The sequence below is a fragment of the Tinamus guttatus genome, unplaced genomic scaffold (genome assembly GCF_059628265.1).
Source record: "Tinamus guttatus ecotype Peru unplaced genomic scaffold, ASM5962826v1 Tinamus_guttatus_pri_ptg000060l, whole genome shotgun sequence".
In the NCBI taxonomy this organism is placed as follows: domain Eukaryota; kingdom Metazoa; phylum Chordata; class Aves; order Tinamiformes; family Tinamidae; genus Tinamus; species Tinamus guttatus.
Window position 1 is genome coordinate 3,744,488 of NW_028288594.1, and position 21,764 is coordinate 3,766,251.

The following is a 21,764-nucleotide window of genomic DNA, read 5'->3' on the forward strand; positions in this document are numbered from 1 at the left end:
AAATCAGAGATGAACTATTTAAGACACAACACAAGGTTAAACCTAAATTACTTAAGCCAGAAGCTATGCAATAGAAAAAGACAAGATTGTTAATGAAAAATTTACCTTTTCCTTGATTTGCTTTATAACAATTTATCTTTAGGAAAGCTGAGATGTGTTAATAGAAGGACTTGTTTTTAAACCAGCCATACTGAAAATGGATACTCTTTCACCTAACTTGTGTTACATGGTATGAATCAATTGTCACTTTTAAAAGTTTTTATTTTCATAAGTCTGTACTTTAACCTTTGCAGTATAAACTTAAATATGCATTCACACTTATCTAATTTAGGGATCAAATTTAAACTCTTCACATATATAACTCTGCTGATGAATCACAGCGATTTTAAATGCATGCATACAAATGCTGGAGAGAGAACAATAAACAATTTGTAGCTTACTGTTTGTAGGTACCCTTCCCCAGAATTGCTGAATAAATCCTGAAATTTGCATATATTATCAATGCTGGGTTTACCTGGATGGATGGCTTGTTTAAATGACCCAGATTTGAAGTTGTTTGTCTTGGTTCATGGCCCAAGACCATCATATTAGCATTGATCAATCTGAAGGCATCAATAACAACCTGTAAAAACAAGATGTCAAGTCAATTCTTCTTAGAAAATGCAAGTAATAGTGCCAAGCAATAGTGGACAAGGCATGATCAACTCTCATCTGTTTTTGGCCTTTATCCAGAAAATCATTTAATTATAATATTAATAAAAAAGAGCCTCCTGCTGGCTATGCTATCAGCACACTACACTACCTTGGATTGTTAAGGTGACACCAATTATTACTTTTTTCCCATAGAGCTTCAGGTTTTATATACGTGGTATTACCATATAGCATTGCATTTTTAACTACACTCACTGTAAGCTTCAAAGGTAGGCATATGTTTGTCAGCTAAATTTTATCCAATCAAAATGAATGGCAGAGAGAGACTAAAACTGAAAGTGAGCACAAGCTAAGGGACTGAGTCTAAAGCCCAGCCCTGTCACATCAATTACACTACCACAATACTTGAAATGACAACAAAATTATAGCCAGCAAGAAACTTGCCCCATGTATTCCCTTCTAGTCAGATGCTTTTTGCTTCTTGTGACTATGAAAGGGTCTATAAACTGTCTGATGGATTAAAAAGTCCTTGTCAGTGTCATGCTCAGGAGTAAAGAACAGAGTAAAAGAAAACCAAGGTCATTTATGATTTAAAGGTACAACAGTGGGTAGCATTCATTGCTATTTCATCGCAAATAAAAAAGTAAAACTATCACTATTCTTTGTCCATCCTGTGCTTCATTAGTGTAAGAAAATCTTTGGTAACAGTATTTCATGGCCCTGTATAATAAAAATAATCCCTCTCCACCACCTGTGTGAGGCAAGATAGAACTGAGACCAGATCAACGGTGCCTCCAAGCCACCTTTGGAGGGTGGCAATCGTCACTGCAGGCCTGCAGCTACGTGACAGCCTTTCCCAGCCAGGCTCCAGTCTTTGAACTGGACCCGGACACAGAACCGGGCCTGCACGCCCACTGAAACACTTGCAAGAGCACCTTGCAGACAACTTGCCGGTGCACATTTGGACAAGAAGTATATTTCTAACTAGTACCTGGATATTTTGAGACCTGAATCAAAATCTTGCCTTAAAGCAGCAAGGAATCAACCACTGTCCATTCCAGAAAGGGTCTGCAAATAAAGCGATGTTGCCTTTTCCTTCTTGTTCTAGTTTTTTCGACTCAACTTACACAAACATTAATAACTAAATACATATGCAATTTATTAAGAGCACAATAGGAACACTGAGATCATCCATTGGCAAGTAAGATCACTTGGCAAGCATTAATAACAAAAAAACTTAATCAAATTGCAAACTGAAAAAGCCTAATAACTCATCACCTGTTGTATTTTCTTCTTAGACTCAACTGCTGCATGACTGACCGAATGACTGTGTGGCTGCTCCACTGAGTGGCCAGACCCTTGTGCATCCCCCCCAAACCAGCATGCCAGAAACATAGGGAATATTCTTCTTTATTAAAATATTAGGGTATGACCCAATTAAATTCAGATGTCAGAGACAAAAATTCATATTGAACAATAATAAAAGCAAAACAAAATTTGGATTTAGTATGCAGAAGTACAAACTTAGCATGTTATATTAACATCACCAAAAAAAAACAAACCTAATTCTCAGGAAAATCAGCAGCCACTTCTATGTATCTTTATTTTCATGGTTATACAATAAAATATTTTGAATTCTTCCTTTACCATCATCTAAAAAATATTTATGACAAGCTTATATATGTATCTCAGTGTTCCATGTGAACCAGATGCTCTAATTTATGAACACCTGCAAATGTCCAACCGTAACAGACAGTATAAATTAAAAAGTCAAGCACAGCAAAAAAACCCCACACTACAGGCCTCTAGAGATTAGCTAGGTGGTGGGGACGGGTAGGGGTGGAAAGGAAAATCAAGCAAATAAAAATTTGCCCTGGGGAGCAGGAAACATTGGCTTGGCAGTGCACCACAGCCACAAGTAGCTTTATCATAACTTAACTTACTAATGGCCATCCCCAGCCAACGCTTACCTGAACGGCATTTCTAAGTAAGGATTTGCTCTGATACTCAAGCTATTCAAATTAAAAAGAAAAACAAAACCCAAAGACTGACCACGTTACATTTGTTTTAAAATTTAGGTTTTGATAATAAATTAAATGTTTCAGTTTGTGTTCTCATGGTTATGTTTGGATGAAATTCACAGTAAAACACCATAGAACAAACATTACTTGCTAAATCATTTTAGAATGATTCTGAATATCAATCTAGCCTCTACATTCTGCCTGGAAGCAGCTTCCCGGAGTTCCAGACCTGCTTGCATGTAGAAGGACAGTAGAGTCTGCCTGTCTTCCTCAAGAAGTGAAATACAAATATTTCCTAAGTTGAACAATCAGCAATCCAATAGGAGATGCTATGAAATATTTAAATCACAATTATTAATTATTTAAAAAGCATACGATTGCAATTTTACCATCTCAAAAGGACACAAAAAAGTACGCAACTGAAGAATATTTTTCTTTTTAGTTGCACTATGACGACCAATGGTAACTAAATACTTTAACTACACTAAGATTAAAGGAATTCACTGCTATCACTATAGCAACCATCTTAAAGAAACTAACATGCTCAACAACCTGCAGGCTAAATTTAGATCTAATACGCAATAAAAGCATAAATAAAACAATAGATCCAACATATTCATTTCTATGAAGTATAACTGCTTTTTGCATAGTGAGATTAGTTTCTCCTTTACAGGATCAAATCAAAATAACCGACTCATTAATGTCCAGTGTACTAATGAGCAATGGGTGAACTAGTTGTTAATTATGCCACAGTAAGATTCAAGAATGAATGAATGAATAAATAAATAAAGTCCTGGTGAGCACTTGGAGGTGTCCACAAGCTGATATCTCCTCTCTGTGCTTGTGTATTTTGAAGTACAGCACGATGCAATCAGATAGCAGCAACATGGTCACTTTGCATTTAAGACAGAAACTTTAGACATGCTAATTGGAACAAAGAACCTTGAAGGATTAATTAAGCCAGAGCAAAAATGCTCAATTATTTAGATTTTCTATCAATAATTCTCATCCAAGAATTTAAATTTTCATTGCACTTCAGTTGTTCTAGGTTTCTTGCACTATCTTATCAAAAACTACAGATTCCATATTTCATCGCCTTTCATCGCCTTTAAAGATATAAGAAAGTTAAATGAAGGACTATGGTGGAGTATTCTCAAGATTATAAAGGTAGGAATAAAAAAAAAAAGCCCTTCCATAGTGCAGCTTTTTCCCCACTTTGACCATTTAATTTTCCCTAGTACAAATGTCTTCAGACTTTTCAGAGGTCATTTCAACAGCAGACAGCTTATAACAAAACCATTAGCAGTTTGGCTAGCTTAAGGAAACCTCTTACTTTCCTTTTTTGTTTATTATCACTGCATGAATCTGCAGCATATGAGAGTTTATAATTTCTCAGGCTTGTTAAATTCATGTTAAAGGTCTGTTTTCTTGTTGAATAAATTTTGTTCATATAATGCTGCCTATTTCATATACTGAGTCTTTAATAGCACCTTTGGTCTATGCGCAACTCACAGATCAAAACAGAGGACTAAAATAGGGGTTGATGATGCTATTTACATGTGTGATTCCTGCTGTCTTCTTGTTAGTAGCTTTAATATAATAGAAGACCTTGTCTGTTTTGTAATTAACACATCTTTACTGGAGAGATATTTGGAAGTGATTGCTGTGAATATACTGGTTAGTAAAATAAACACAATCACACACCACTTTCTGTTATCAGACAAATTTGTGAATTGTACACATTATACTCCAGATCAACAAACTGTGATATAACAGCCAAGTAAAAGACACATTTATATAACCCTTTATTTTTCTGAAAATATGTATTCAATCTGACCTTGCAAATATAATTAGCTTGTGGGATGTGTGGATTTCAGTACCATGGATGCTTTACTAATTGCAGCTCTTGGAAATAGATACTAAATATTTGGAAGCTGCCAATACAAAATAAAAACTGCATCTTTTTGTACATCTGTCTTCGCTTCAAAAAGCATAATAATCAAAAAAACAATAACTATACAGCATTTCTCAAGCATTTTCCTGGGGTCAACAAGCCACAATAGAGCTTGCAAAATGAATTCGTAGAAACAAAATCTACAATTATTTTCCGACAGTATAATTTTAAAATCTGAAGATAGCTCTAATTATTATTATTTATAGTTATTCACTATGTAAGCCAAATGCTGGACTCTTGAAATGTTAACTAGATGAAAATCTGGCCTTAAATAATCTGCACATAAATATTAAAAAGGGCCTGATTAAAGTTTATGATATTTAATAGTATGGCTTATTTTAGCTTCTTCTGACAGCGTAAGTGCCACCTTACCACTTTTTCAGAGCAGTCTGTGTACCTTTGTTTTCTTTGAAAGAAAAAGACTTTTAAAATTACACAATTGATTTTATTAGATCCTTGCACTAAGAAATACACAAACAATACTTACAAAACCATACCTGTTCTGCAAAGCGTGCTATATTTTAGTGATACAATTCAGTTAGCAATGTCATCTTTTTTAACATTTTTTCCAACATCAACAATTTTTGAGGAAAGAAACTATGACATATGGAAGCTATCTTTAAAGTAGTATCATGTCCTTGGAATTCAACTATCGAAGTATTGTTTGCACCATATGTTTATGAACAAACATATCAGTGCTTAAAGCAAACTCTGCAAACGCTATAATGTGGTTATGCCAGGTGTGGAAAAAAGGAGTAATGTCCCATCTAAAACGTCTTTTATCACCTGCAAGGAACCTGTTATCAACTGCTTAGTTTGCGTCTCGATTCTTTAAAAATGAAAGGGAACGTGTGACCTCAGAAGTGCAGCGAGGGTTTATGGCCATTTCGTTATTTATGCTGCCATGCACTGTTAGACAACCACAAGTGAAGAACATCTTCTGTCCCCTGTAAGCCCACAGCATAAAAAATTCAGAGAAATCTTCCTTTTTATGCCATTTCCCATGAAAAGCACTAAGAACTGAAACTGACTGATGCCAAATGCATATCACTGAATTGCTGTGATTGTGAGGCTGAAGTTTGCAACATGGAAATTATTTATAAAATGTCAATTTTAGCTCTGGAAAAGAGATTCCTAGGAGTACGTGCATTTTCCTTCTTTATCCTTAGAGAATTGCTTACTTGTGGTCAAATCTGCTGTACGACTTGAATATCCATACTGGAAGGGGAGAGAACTACAGTATAATACATTTATCTTGACAAGCGAGGGCATGCATCCATAACTCACAAGTAGCAGAGCCACAAGTTTTAAAGCTATATGCCTTAATGAAGATAAATGGACTATTCTACATCCACCACAGCAAAAGGAAATTAAACATTTAATACTCTTCAAAAAGTCTTCGTGAAAGTTTTTGTTTGTTTGTTGTAAGGAAGGGAATGAACTAAAGTAACCTATGCAAATGGTTTAGTACGTAAACATCCGTTGCTTAATTTAGCCACAGCAAATTCAGAGAGGTTGTGTAACAAATTTTAGAACATGAGCATCGCTATTAACAGTTTTGGCACCCCAATAAGTAATTTATAAAGTAAAATATGCAAATAATGCTATTCAGAATATGTGCAACTATCCTAAAAAAATGCTGTCTTTCAAAGAAAACAGTAGCAAAACTGTACAGTGGTAAAACTAAAACAGTTCAATACTTTGTTGTTTATGCCTAGGTTTAGCAAAGACCTATCCTCAACTGAAAGGCACACGTGAACTCGGACACCTAGAAGGCAGAGGGAACTGATCTCCTTGAAATGCAGCTCTTCAGGAAGAAAGTACCACTCGTTATTGATTCAACAGTAATCAAAACTCACACAAACATATTTACCTGCCTATTCTCCTCATCAGACTCAGTTTGAGACTCAGTTATTGCCTAGATCAAAGTAGGACGGCTTAGTCCTCGAGTCAGTTGAGGGCTGAACAAGTATTTGGCAGTTATTTCGCTGTCCATTACATGAAACTGTTAATCTCACTGTATCTGTCCGTATCACAGGACAGGGTCTCAGCTCACATTCCTGCTGATTCAAACCAGAGATGATTCAGAAAGGTTTACTTTCACTGGGAAAGTTTTTTTTTTTTTTTAATAGGAGTAAATGGAAAATTACCCTTCCTTTCCAAATTTTGTCAATTAAATAGCTAAAAATGCCATAAAAAAGCATACTGTGCTTTTCTGATGATTTGCTAATTAATATTCTTGACAATAGAAGCCGTTTTTTTTTTTTTTCCACCATTTATTTCTCAACTATGTTATTTCTTCCACTTCAATCTCAGAAACTAGAAATACAAGACAAAAAGAAAGAAGGAAAGCTATTGTAAAATCACTTTTAAAATCAATTATTGTGCCAATGAGTTTGAGACATGGTTGCATTGTGCTTTACTTTGTTCAGCTATGTTTTAAGCTCAAACAAGGCCTCCAAAAGCATGTTTAAGACAAAAATCACCAGAAATGGGTTATTCAGCACATGCAAAACCACCATCTGATCTACCAGTTTCTCAGGAGCATTTTGCTCTTTCATCCCATGCCTACATACATTTTTTCCATTTTCAAATACTTAATCTCATGTGTACAATAATAAAACATTTTGGAAAACTAAACAATTCTGATGCATCAGAGCCACTGTACTATTGCAATAGCTGGAGAATGTTTCAGTGTTCTAAATCCCAATCTGACCATTTAAATGTGCAATCTTTCCTTTTCACCTTGGCTTTGCTGTGGATCCCCAGCAGCAATTCGGCCAAGTTCTCGTCCTTAGTTCAGCATTTGTACAAAAAAAGAAAGAGACATCATTTCTCTCTCTCCTTCTCCAGATAATTGCTATTTTAGGACAAATCATACACAGTGCTACAGTCCCTCTTTGGGACTTCTAGGAGCATGATAAGAAAATTTTATTTCACACTTTAAAAACATGCAAAAGAACAAATGAGAAAGTTCATCACGTTTGTTAAAGACTCCTCTTAGAGAGAGAAAAAAAGTAAAGATCTAATAAATTGGACGAAAGAAAGCAATTCACAGCTCTCACTGAAGAGAAACTGTTTGGATGAAGTAGTTTCAGTGCCAATTCACATTCTTCCAATTCCATAGGAGGAGATTATTGAGACGCACAGACCCAGGCTCGTTACCAGCGTTCAGGGCAGCAGAAAGTGGCAATAGGCCTGACCTGGACTGGGGACGTGTTCATGGCAAACACGTGAAAAAAATCCTTGGGAATCCTTGGGAATAATGAAAGCACCGGAACAGGTATCTCCAAGAGGTCGCAGCATCTTCATTCCCAGAGGTTTTCAGGACCCACAATAAACAGGCCCCACCAAATGAAGAAACACCTTAGTGACCTGATCAAAACTCAATTTTGACCCTATGTTGTGCTCCAGGTCGGATCATGCTTAAAGCACACACCTGTACAGATGTTTCGTAATTTAACACATACAAGCGCAATGTATATTCAGGCTTGAGGAGGGAAGCTATTGTGTTATAATGGGTTTTCTACAGTTATATTTTCCTTAAGAGGTAAAGAACAGCTGCTAGCTTGAGGTCCAAAAAAACAGTTGTTATTTTTAACATTTGGCAAAAGTTCTCTATTTTGTTCTCTATACAACTCTCTATAGTTTTCTATACAACTTTTCAAAAAAATAGAATACAAAATGTCAACATTTAAGCATTATTCCAGGTCATTTAAATATATTTCTTTTTCTGTGCAGTATTCTAAACATGTGTGTTATATTCATGGTCTTGAATTATGGGGGGTGTGGGAGGGTGGCAAGAAATATTTAATAGAAAGTACAAAATCCAGCAACAATTGGCTGGGTTGCCCACATTTCAGCATTTTATGCTGAACTTCATTCTCAGAAATCAATCAAAGGAAACTTAGTTCACCCAAACAAAGCCTTTTATATTCTTTGAATTCTGATAACATTCAATTTCAGTTAAAATTCACTGATGTGTCGAGAGTTTGTTTTATAGACAGCTATAATATTATTAGCCTAAATATTGCAATAAAGGTATAGAGTCATGAAAAAGCATACCACGTGCAAGAATACTTATTTAAAGTAATAAGAGCAGTATTTACAGTTACCTGTAATTCATGTGTCCTATTATATTTACGTAGTAATAATCTTAGTATTAAAGTCGTCATTAAAGTAGTTGTCATTTAATCCACAGGTCTATACGAATGTTTACACAAACTAAGACATTTAAGGATTCTATTTTTGCTGTAGGGGTTTAGCAAGACTTGCAATGTCTCTTAAAAAAAATGATGAGAACTACATGCATTTTCATGTTTAAATTTCAATCATATGCCTTTATCCTAGTAGGTGTTTGGGATCCCAGCAGGCACGCACCAAGGAGGGCAGAAAAAGGAGCAGTTTTACCCTACCCTCTGACATGGCAAGCCACTTTTTAATGCTTTAGCTAATCAAGGTGAACCAGAGATGCTCCTCATCAGAATTCATTTCAACTTCCTGACACACAAAAACCACCTCTGCCTCGGGTATTCTTTGCAAGCACAAGCCCCTACTGCTTCCCTGCCTATGAGCCACAGCAACTTCTGTGGGCATGGACCTGACCCAAGGCAGGTTTAAAATTAGCTAATGTGTCATTTTGGATTTTGTTTTTAAATATTTCTAAACTCAGTCAAAACATACCATATTAAAATCTTCTATGCCACATGTTCACTATTTTTTTTTTTTGCCAGACAGTTATGCTGGTAAAAGGTATAATGAGTAATGAGCTTGGACTTGCACAGCACTAGCAAAAGCAAATGTCACTACAGTGGCTACTGTGCCAGCAAAATTACCTCTGCAAACTATTTATTTATTTATTATTATTTTGCTGGTGTTGGAAAGCAGGTTATTCCCTGAAATAGCATCTTAGGCAGCCCGAGCTAAGCCTAGGAGGTGCAGGATAGCACGCGTAAGGCAGCCACGCAAACGAGCACTCAGTGTAAACCTAACCAAATAAATCCCCACAGCTCTAAAGCAACTTCCCTTCTTACAGTTCATCTAACACCAAACTATGCTTTAATTTGAGTAAACCAGTCAACTAACAACACAGAAGTCCACAAATCAGACATCTCATAGCTTGGTCTCATCCCCAAATCAAGAAATTAATTATTAGTATTAACCATAATTTAGGTCATTCTTTTTATTTCTAAGCTTTTCAGAATGCACTTACCAGAAACATGACAGATGTAATTTTTTTTAATGTGAAATCTGAGAATGTAATTTAATCATCTGACTCTAGCAGCTAGTCATGTATGAAATACAAACATCACACGACTTTCAGTGATCTCAACTGGCAGCAATACCGCAAAAAAAAGTTGTAACTGAGATATTTTTAGATGGACTAAAATTCCAGACTCAAAAAAAAAATTATTCAAATTCAAATAAATAAATAAATAGAGTCAAATTATTTTCTCAAAGAGAACAAAGACCCTCAACAAAGATGACAACTGTGTCAAACAGGCAAAAAATCAAAAAAACACAATTAGTAAGCAAGGGTGATATAACAGTAGTATGACTTACTGGGAGAATTTTTTCCTTAATGGATTTAGTTACCAATGAGGCTCTAAATTAAATATTAATATTATTGTCTTCCAAATAACGTTTTGACAAAATAATCATGTTTCAATGTTTGTATTGGAGTGTATCGAAGAAAAAAAACGGTCTACAAAAAATAAGTCATTAATAAAATATTCTACTATAACCTTTTTTTTTCATTTAAAAGAAACAATTAAAGTGTTCTTTAGGCACACAAAGGAGAGCAAATTTGATTGAGATGTCTAACAGCTTTCAAATGATGGGATATTTTCATTTTCAAATGTCTGTATTTATTACACAAACAAATTGGATAAAACAGCATAATATTAAAAAATACTAACAACTTAACCTACAACTATAGTTTAAAAATATTCTGTTATGAAATTAAGGGAATACTTAGTGAAGTTGCTCGGTAGCTTTAATATGATCTGTCTCACAGGAAATATGGTCCTAAGGCTTTACAAAAAATGACTACTTATTTTTTAAATATTTATAAATTTACATTAATGCCACCCATCTATCTGGTGACGTATTTCAATAATTATTCTACAATACAATGGGAATGCATGCTCAAACAAAACACCCCAGCAGTATTTTAAAGCAGTAAACCACCTAGCCAATTTCTGTACGTTCTGTAGTTTTCTAATCCACTCTCCCTGTGGTTGAGCAAAATCGAATTGCCTCTCACATTTGCAGACAGCTCTGTGAAGGTGATAATAGAGCTGCTCCCTGCTGTCATGAGGCAGGAAATAGGAAAATGGCATATGGGGCTAGAAAGAAATAAAAAGAGAACTAAACAAGAACAAAAGAGATTTCAACAAAGGACAACTATAACCCAATATGCCTTGCAAGTTGATCCCTTTTCATAATCATTTAACATGCTTAATCATTCATCTGCACCCTTTTGCAAAAACTTGAATGTTTGAAATGAAGTCTTTTGTAAAGTTTTATTGTCTAAAACATATGGAATAGAAATGACACTAAGAGCCACATATGTAATGCCTATAAAATAATGCATTATTAGTATCCATGTTAAGGGGCTGAATCTATCCCAATCTTTTTGTAACTAATGTTAAATGTTGTGGCTAAAATGTAATATCTAACACAGAAATACTTGCATTATTGGTTGCGAAAATGGTGAGTGACACCAGAAACAGCAAAATAGGAAGTAAGGAATACAATTGGTTATGTATACTGACAATACCAAAGAGGTCCATCTTATTTAAGGACTAGTGATATAAGGCTCAGAAAAAAAATGAACAAGTATGTTGTGAACACACAAGTATGTGTGTTGTGACTTCTGGGCTTGGTTTTCAGATTTTTTAATGGCGAAATGGCCTCCAAAAATCACAAACTTATACATAGATTTGCAATGCTTTTATATTAAATCTCACTTAAGTGGCTTAAAAAAAAAATAAAAGAGCCCACTATACCTTTCCTTTTACACTCTGAATGGGATCCACCACCACAGCAACAGCTCTTTCCGATAAGGCTTCAAAACTCTGCTGAGTATTGATATCTACACCAGACAACCAACAGCCAAAGCCAGGGTGACTATGATACCAACCAACCACCATCTCAGGTCTGAAATAAAGAGGATAATCTGAGATTCTTAACAATAAAAACACATAACACAAGAAGAAATGGTAATGTAACAAGGCATAAATTAGGATGAGCTGTGAAAAAGCACTTTTAGAAATATTTAAATTACTCACTATAATATGGTGAAAACATGGACATGAATAAATGGGACAAAAAAGCGCTATCATTAAGGGATGCACATTAGCAGTGGTAGATTGTGCTTTCAGTTTTTCACCCTGTTACCACACCTTTCCTGAACCAGTTTTTACCCTTTCAGCACTTGAGTAAATATCTACTCTTTAACTCCTTGGCATCGAAGGTTGAATTTTCACGGCAGAAAGTCCATTTCAGACATGGACAACGGGAACCAACGGTGGGAAAAGATTAAATATCAATTAAACCAGCAGTAGAACTAGGAACTCAGTCAAAAAGCAATTTGCACTGTTCTGTTCAGCTGCTGAACCTTTTGCTAACATTAATTTTGAAGTTTTTCCCACAGTAGAAGAATTTGAGCAAGCAGACGACAACTGCTGAGAGGTAGGAGTGAAATAAAAATTTGTTTAAATCCTAGGATCTTTTACCAAATGATCTTTTTTCCTTTCTTTGAATTAAATTGGCTACACATAAGGCTATGACTCTGTGATTTTGCATCTTAAGAAAAATCAACCTTATAAGCAGATATTTTCTAGTAACTGCCTATACTGAGTAGAGTAGCATTTTCATTTTTCCGCCCAATATTCAAAGATGCCGATTTAACATGAGTGACAGTTTCTTGAAAATTGAAAGGCACAAGGCAGATTGAATTACCTGCTATATTACTCCCACAGTTTCTGAGCCAATTATTTCTTTTTAAACACTAATGATAGCCCCCAGATTATTTGATTTATAGATAGTCAGCTCTTTCTTCCAAAGAACATGCAGGGAGTATTTGCTATCATAAACTCTCTTTAAGGTGACTTACCTTCCTGTCTGCTTCAGCATGTCCAACATTTTGGCTTGAAATACAGGATCAACTGCCTCTACGCTGACACCCTGACATAGGAAGAGGCACAAAAACCACAGTATTTGCACATAATACCACTTTTTCACCTGTTACTTTTCTGAAACCAAAGGCTTATACATAATGTCATAAGCACCTTATTATACAGTAAGTTGAATATTTTACAACTAATTGATAGAAGATCCCTATATGTAGAATGAAAAGTTTATGAAAGAATGAAAGTTTATTTCAAAGGGTTTTTTTTTAGCTAAAAAAATACAATTTCTTTTTAAATTATCTCTTCTATGAGTAATCATGATTAAATAGACATAGGGTTTAATCCTTTCCTCTTCTTTTTTCGTTCTGCAGACTGGCCTGTTCGTTTTTTTCTTCCTACGAGTTCAGCTCTACAGGTCTTGTTCAAGATAAATATCACACTGTACTGGCTTTCTGCGGATTCTGTATATACTGATTTTGCACACCATGTTAGCACGTGCACGGAATAAGCTCAGGATAAAACAGTGATACGCCACTGTAAGAGTTACAAAGGGCTATGCATTTCTTGAAAACCACATTTCATTCAATTTATACCCAAAGTATCATAATTTCTAATTATGCCATCAGCTTATTATAATATTTTGATAATTTTAATATTCTTAATTAAAATTAGTCTTTTTTTTCCACGCCACAGAAATATCATTTGAAAAATATGCCATTGTAAGATCTGTCAGAGAGAGCAAGTTTGAAGTACTTCTACAGTATCATCACAATTAAGGGCACGCTTCCAGCCAGATCTTTGCAGTTGGAAAGAGTTCTAAAACCGGGTATGGATTTCATCAATACAATCCATTATCAAATCATATTTCTTGTATATAATGTTATCCTACTATATTTATACATACAGAAATACAAAATATATCTACATTCTTATGTATTAGCCTTCACTAAAAACAAATCTGTTTGAATTAGAAATATTAACAGAGCTCTTAAATTCAAATAATCAAACATTATCTAAACTTAGACAGCCTTAATTGTACCAATACCTGAACTATATGTGTTTGTACTATATCTAAACAGTATACCTTAAGATGAGCTGCAAAAGGCTTTTACAAATTATTTATCACAAGAAAAACACCTATCAAGGTCTAATTGCAAAGAACTCACCGTCCCAGACTGTGGCATAGCAAAAACATCAATCACTCTCACTGTGTAATCATCAACAAACTCCCCGAGCATCAGACCCATAACTTCCATAGGGACACCAGCACGACCGTGTTTCAACATCTGGAATTGAGACCAAAAGACATTGCATATTTAGCTAAGAGGCAGTTCAAGCTTGAGGTGGGATACCTCTTCCAATCTTTGCTGATCTCTCAATAACTCACAGCTTCCAATATAACCAGAAAACGCGGGCATGATAAAACAGTACAAATTATGGTAATGTCAGAAAAATAATTACAATTTCTGAATGATACCCTCTATATTGGATTTATTAAAAATTAATCTAGAGGGCATCTAAGCAGACAATACAACAAGTTCATAAACTCTGGGTATGTCAGATGTTGCATTGCCAGCTCTGCAACAGAAGCGTGGAATACTGCACTTACCTTCAGCAGCGCAAGAGAAGAGATATAAACCTGTTCTGCTGTGTCGACTGCAGGAGCATCTGTAGGTGGCCCCTATGACACAGAGTAAGTAATTAAGCATTTTCTCCACTGTTCTTACACCACAGTTCCTAGATATATTCTTTTCTTTATCTTAAACTCAATGAAAAATGCAAGCAAGATTATGGCTTTTTTTTTGTGCAGGCTGAAGTTTTTACAAACAAACAAACAAACAAACAAAAAAACAAAATAAAAATTGCACACCCCAAACCCCAAATACTTCTTTATAGCACCTTTGTATACAAACCTATTTTGTAAGAAAAATCACTTAGTCATCGCTCTTCTCCCCTTTCCCCCCAGCAATACCAATCTAAATAATAATCTTATCAGAATCTGCCAAGTTAAAATATCAATAATAAAAACAAGTACTGCACTAGGTACAAACCTGTTACAAAACACAGAGCCTGAGAGTCAGAGAAGTTTCCATTAGTCAGTCCTGCAGCAATGCTAACATTTGTCAGCTGTAAAATACGGCCAGTTCTCCAATTAACTATGTGTTTCTTACAGTGGTGTGAATGTAAATGCTGCTGGGCTAGCATGATTAACTGGCACCAACACAAACAGCAATTTCCCTTTGCTTCATCAGCTTTCAGCTAAAGAGGACTTGCAGATAAAGGCTATGGGAGCACTTTGCAGATACACTGCTACAGTGAGAGAAAAAATGGACCTCCGATCCCTAGGTGGAAAAGCTGTGAACAAAATACTTTGCTCTTTGCCTTATGAGTAGTTATTCAAAAATTAGCACAACTGTCCCAGGTGTGAATGATTGGTAGAAACAGGTTCTGTGTACTGTTGAAAAGGAAAAACACAGGAGACAGCACTTTAAATGTCCCCTTCTTGAAGAGCAAGGGCCATCCTGCTCTTATATACAGAATTGCATGTCAGCTTACCTCATTACACTCAATTAACAGCACATTCATTACTTTATTGCCAAAATGTGTATAGCAAATTCCCACTGAAAAGACAAAAGGTTAATTCTGCCTTAAATGGTGCAGAACAAACAACTTAGAAGGGAAGCTCTGGAGCCCGGGTAAAGGAAGGTAACCCACATTGAGTAAAAGGCCGGGCGAAAAAGCAACAGTGATGGCTTTATGCCCTTTAGAAGATTAGTAGATTTATAACTTTGATTCCACGATTATAAGCAAATTTGGAAAAGAGACAAGAAAGATCCTCTAAATACTTGTTTTTTTTTTTTAACCTAAAATGAAAAAAATGCAGAATTCAATACAACAAGCCTTGACCTGGAGACATGCACAAGACAGAGTGGCCAGTCTAAGCCATAAAGCAAGAAGATGCAAACAAGAATTTAAGTAATTGGCACAGAACTAGAGGAAATGGCCACAAACTGAAGCACCAAAAGTTCCATAGGAACTTAAGGAAAACTTTCTTAACAGTGAGGGTGACAGAGCACTGGAACAGGCTGCCCAGAGAGGTTGTAGAGTCTCCTTCTCTGGAGATCTCCAAACCCGCTTGGACACAGTCATGTGCCATGTGCTCTAGGTGACCCTGCGTATGCAGGGGGGTTGGACTAGATGATCTCTAGTGGTCCCTTCCAACCCTAAGCATTCTATGATTCTATGATTCTATGATTAAATTTTGTATAACGACTCCCTTTTGTGTATAGTTTCACTTTACATACACTTTGTCTTAAATGCAGAATGCTATTTAACCACGTTATTTCTTCTAATACAAATGACTTACTGCTCTTCTAGCCCCAGAGGTCTGAAACCAAATTCTGAAATCCATGTACATGATTCTGTGTATATAACTGTCAACCACCACTTTTTCCTAAAACCTTCAGCCCTTATTCCTAACTTTTGATATTGATGACCAGCCTTGATATTTTGTTTCCCTTCTCTCCTCGACTTTAACAAAATTGAACAAACACCAGAAAAACAACAAACGACCACAACCCTTTTCACTGCTAATTCTTCTGTTACTTTGGCTTTTCCACCAGCGATCTTCCAGCAGCTTTACGTTCCACCTCCCGTGATGCACTCCCGAAAGGCCCGGCCTTAATCAATTCCCCCTTCTCAAGGAGCATTTCCCTGACTACCCCAGCCCAGCCCCGCGGTACCTCCACGCAGTACCTGCCACACAAACTTTAGGAGCACTTAATCAGAACAGTCCACAGAACTGGATGTGTAGGACATGGGAACCACTTACTGCAAACCTACTACAGTCAAACTGTCTGATGAAGTGTCCATTTTTTTTTGATACTTTGGTTTTCCTTCCCATTTTTATTTCCTTTATTTTGCCTACTGTAGATCTATTCTAGAGTTATCTCTTTTTTTTCCCCTCAATGTAGAAGTCTTAATACTTCAGAAAAAGTGAAGACCTGTATTTCCACTTAATCACTGAAGGAAAAGCAGAGATTATTTTTAAGGTGCAAAAAAAGTATCAGTTATCAGTCTGACAAAAAAGCCTTTCTATATTTATCAAGTTCTCTCCTTTTCCAATTTTCTATCCATTTCAAATCAAGGAGGGTCAGAAGTAGAAAAGTACAACTACAATAACATTGGTACTGCTTTGGGAAGAACTGTTACATCCATGCTGTGATACCACCATGAACATATCCTGCATTTGTTGCAGATTTTCTCTACTGTTTCACGGCAAACATTCAATTTTGCTGCTCACTTTTTTTTTTCTTTAAATAAGGAGCAGCATAAGCACACTCATGCACACACAAGAATCCTGTTGCAACTAGCTTTGTGATTTCTTAAGAGATTAATCTGAAACTAGCTTCCCAAAAATCAGGATCTTAACCTGATCTGTTTATTTCACAGATGAAAACATCTAAAGAACATCTCCTGCATGGATTCCCTGATGCCTGGGAAGAGGGCAGATTCCATGGACACCCTTCCTTCAACTGAGGCTGTTATCACATCGTTCTCCCCTACCTGGACACCTGTGTTCACAACTTACTGAATATCAACTACCCTGTGTATTAATTTTCATGCTAAAGTTCCTTCCCTTGCTTTGAGTACAGATTAAAATAAACTCCTCAATAGTCTTCTGAGTCAACGTGACATTGATTGGAAAAGTTTGGATAAGAAAGGATATATAGGTTACAATTTCTCTGTAACCTACTTTCATAGGTACTTTCTTATTGGTCTATGATGACACCAGAAACACTATACCTGTACATGTCTTCTTATACAAAATGATGTCAAAGTTCATTAAATTCCTAACCTAAAAAATAAAATGAATCTTTTTTTTTCTCCCTCCAAAATAGCTTACTTGGGTATCAATGATTTAATCTGGAAAAAATATCTCTGGATATCTGGAAAAAATATCTTTTAATATATGTAGGCCCATTTCCTGACCCACAAATAGCTGCTACTCACATTCAGCGCTGGAATAACAACCACAACTCCTGTACACTAGTTAAAGAGTACACAGGAACTGTTCCATCTACATGTTACATGTTTTGAGACATTGTTGGCCCATTTCTGCTACATTCTTCCATAGAAATATATGTACTTTTGTGATGGAAAGTGGAAGAAACAGGCTTCATTAGCTAATCTCTCAGTATTTTACATTGGCCCTCCACAGTATGCACCATTATCGCTGCTCATTAACTTTGCTGCCTGCCAACTTTAACAAAGGAGCTCCCTTCTTAAGGAGCAGAAGACAAAACTAAAATAACTGGTTCTGGAAACCTAAACAAGAAAGCAGTTATATCTACAGAGCAAATGATCTGCTAGTACCACTAGTCTCATTATGATATTCACATAGTTTTCTCACCATCTACAACTGAATAAGATTTTCCATCTTAAAGCCAAATAGCTCCTTCCTCTCTGCCCACAGCTTTACTAAATAATTTATTGGGGAACTGGAAAGAGATGGGATTTACAAACTACCAGGAACAGTCTTTTCCCCAGTCATTCCTACATAAGTTGAATAAAGTAATGATTATAATTCAAAAACCTGTTTTAAAAATATCTGACCATCCAAAGGCAGGGTAAGAAAGCACAGGAAGAATGCATTGCACTATGTTCTTTCTTGAAAAGGTGATTTTTTTTTTTTGTAGCTCAGCTATACATGTTGTCAGTCAGTGAAATGGCACGCCTGAAGGCCAGTCATCTTGTGAAACCCGAGAAAACTCTGCTTTTAATTTTGGACATAACAGCAGAATCCCTATCTCATTAAAAATAAAATTGGTAAAATTTGTAATCAGACAAAATGTTAATGGCGCTATCGTAATTTTATCTATTATTTTATTTTCGCTTAAGAATATTTACAATAATATTTATAATGGAAAAAAATCACATTCAAGTTATGTACAAGAGATAGAAATATAGTATTAAGTTACACCAGAAATTATTTTTGTTTCAGGTAGTTAAAGAAAATAATTCAACATAAAAACAGTTCTTTCCTTGGACAGCCCCTTGTTGACGAAGTGTTAAAGGCATTTGCCATTCTAACAGCATAAAAACTAACGCCTTGAAGTGTTACCTACTCAGGCCTTTTAGCAAATTTGTTAACACTTTTAGGTATATTACCCCACCTTTCTCTTAGTGTGAACTGGTATCAATTATTTAACCAATTTTATTATGTTATTAAAATACCTGCTGATAAAATGTGAACTAAAGTGTCATTTTAGAGCGCTGCTCTTTATTTGTACTCTTTTACATTTAAGCACGTATGAAAAGTGGACTCAATTAATTATACCAGGAACTGTGAAATATTCTAAACCAAGACACATCCGATTGTATGATTTAAACTTAAAGACTGCTCTATTGTCACACTAATAGAACAAAAGATTTTGAAAGATCTGCTGGCATAGCTGTTTTAACAAAGGAATCAGACTTTACAAGGGCAGCCATTAACAAAAAAAAAAAAAGCAATGAACTAAAGTGCTCTGGAGCAAATCTTATTATTGTTTCAAGGAATGTATTTCTGCACAAAATAAAACTGATGCAACCATTACATTCTTTTTTTTCCCCCATTTTGCAATTGGAATAATTTAAACATGAACATAGGATACACAGGCGAGCACTTACTGCTATAGCGTTTATTTCTTTCCCAGAAAGGTAAGAAAGAACCTTTTAATAGTTTAATTTTGTGAGTATTAAACAACTAGTGTGAAAAACAAGCTGCATGTAAACTATTTCTACTGCCTCTGCTTCAATGACTAGCTGAGGCAACCTGTTATAGGAGGTGTTAATTGGCAATAGGAGTACAAGTCAGAAGCATGTTCCCCATCGTCCTAACCCAGCAAGGCTAGGTCATTAAAGTGGAAATGAATTCTTTCATGCCGACTTAACCCTTTCAGTACATATTTTCAGCTGTTACACCTAAAGACAATTGAGAAAGATTTAAAAAAAAAAAGGCAGAAAACCTTGCATTACTTCTGAATGAATATACATTTTTTTTTCTCTCCTTCACTCCCTTTCATTCCCCCACCTCCATCAAAACAAGTTTTCTAGAAAATCACTAAATTTATTGTGTGTGTGTGTGTTGCGGGGAAAGGGGAAGGGAAGGAAAAAAGAGGTATATAGAGTATATATGCAGTGACACCCATTGTAAAATAGCAGGTTAGCATATTAAAGTATATGTAAACAGAGAGTTTAAAAATATCGTTTCCTAGAGGTAAATCAAATTGTGTATAGCTTGGAAAGTGTAAGAGAATGTTACACAATACACAGAGGATGCAAATGCGCAGAGAAGGCAGAAGTAATAAAAATAAAATACTTCAATTTTAAAAGTTCATCTGAATCTCATTGCTCTTCTCTGTTACCCTTTGTAGGGAAATTGTATAATGATACACTTGCATAAAGGTTCTAAGATTTATTAAATAGGACAGTCTTCCCCACCAACCCCATTTAAGCAAAAATTATAGCTATGGAAGCAACACAGATGAAACAACACACAAAAATATCATCTTGTATTAAACTCCCAGAAGTGACAGAGTAAGCCATATTTCCAAATTGCAAGGTTCTGCTAGTACTATAATACCAAATATCAGAAGCCATATATTTTGTATTCTGAACAAGTTAGCCCATCATTTGTCATGACTGAACATAATTCAGAAAAAAAGGAAATTCAGAAAAAAATCATAAAAAAGAGAAAATAAGCATATTATTTGCACTGTGAATCACACATTAATTAGGAAAAATTTGAAAATTTTTAAGCTAGTACACACACAATTTTACAGTTGATGTGGAACTAACAGGATTACATTTTGAAGCAAGCGTCGTGTCTAAACAGTTTGTATGCTTAGACCCATTTTTATACCAATTATAATCAAGCATACATAACAGACCACAAAATACCATAAGTCTCAACAAACAGCCTAGATTTCTGAACGGATCACATTGTCTTGTTGCACCATATGCCAGGAAAAAACTACAGTAATATGTTTAATCCCATAGACAGGGTGTACGATCTTTAAAATGGAGGAAAATACTAAGGAAATATTATGGTATCAACTGCTATTTTTAATTAAAAATATCTGGCGGGGGGGAGGGAAGGGCGAGGAGGGGGATCTAGTATGGTAAGAAAGTCTCCCTGTCTCTCAATATATTTGACAAAAACCTTGTCTCCTGAAGAGTCTATTCTGCCCAAAGAGTTATTTGGGCAGAACTCTAAAGAGCAATAACAACATCTCTCTCCTTCTCATAAATCAAAATTCTTGAAAGGAAAACTTCAGGCAACTCTGAGCACATGGTTATAGTAGCTGGAATTGTCTGTTCTTAAGCACTTGTTAAGGGCCACATACTAACTGCATGTTGCTGCATTTGCATGCGTGCGTGTGCAGCATTTCAAACCTCCAAACAAAAATGCCTCTAGCACCTCGGGAAGCTCCTAAGACAGAACCTGGCCAGGTTTTTTATTACAAAAAGTCACCAATAAAACTATTTGGCTCAGGTTTCTAGCCCATCCCTTCAAAATTTTTTAATTAGAGCAGAAAAAAATCCTTTTCTGCCACTAGTTTCTCCTGTACTAGCAACAGATTCACAGAAGAGGTATAACAACCCATCTACACAGACACAGGCAGAAATTTCCTACATACCTTTAGGATGCAATGCGTTTGGTTCAGCTGATTGCCCCAAGCTGTCCACATTTTAACAGACATCCTAAAAAAACTCCTGTTATCTAATGCTTTTCTAGAAAGCCAGCTTGTAGACGGAGGCTCAGAGAAGAAAGTATACATATATGCACACACTAGCCTCCTTCCTCCCCCTCCCGCTATTTCTTGATCATAATTTACATTTTTGTCTCATGCATTAGTAGGAACTAAACTCTATAGGACGAAAGGGTTTAAAAGGATTTGGATATGATACCAATTCAATTATTTTGAGATCAAATAAACTTGAACTTAATCTTAATGC

At 35.6% G+C, this 21,764-nt stretch overlaps 1 protein-coding gene across 1 annotated transcript in view; it reads right to left on the bottom strand.

Moving 5' to 3' along the window:
• The window catches only part of PSMD14 (proteasome 26S subunit, non-ATPase 14), a 36,209-nt gene that overhangs the window by 8,089 nt on the left and 6,356 nt on the right, over window positions 1-21,764 (bottom strand). The window contains exons 2-6 of the mRNA XM_010219243.2: window positions 14,371-14,442; window positions 13,928-14,047; window positions 12,746-12,816; window positions 11,637-11,787; window positions 515-622 (exon numbers count right to left, since the gene is read on the bottom strand). Coding sequence (XP_010217545.1) covers window positions 515-622; window positions 11,637-11,787; window positions 12,746-12,816; window positions 13,928-14,047; window positions 14,371-14,442 — 522 coding nt within the window. The remainder of the gene's footprint in view (window positions 1-514; window positions 623-11,636; window positions 11,788-12,745; window positions 12,817-13,927; window positions 14,048-14,370; window positions 14,443-21,764) is intronic.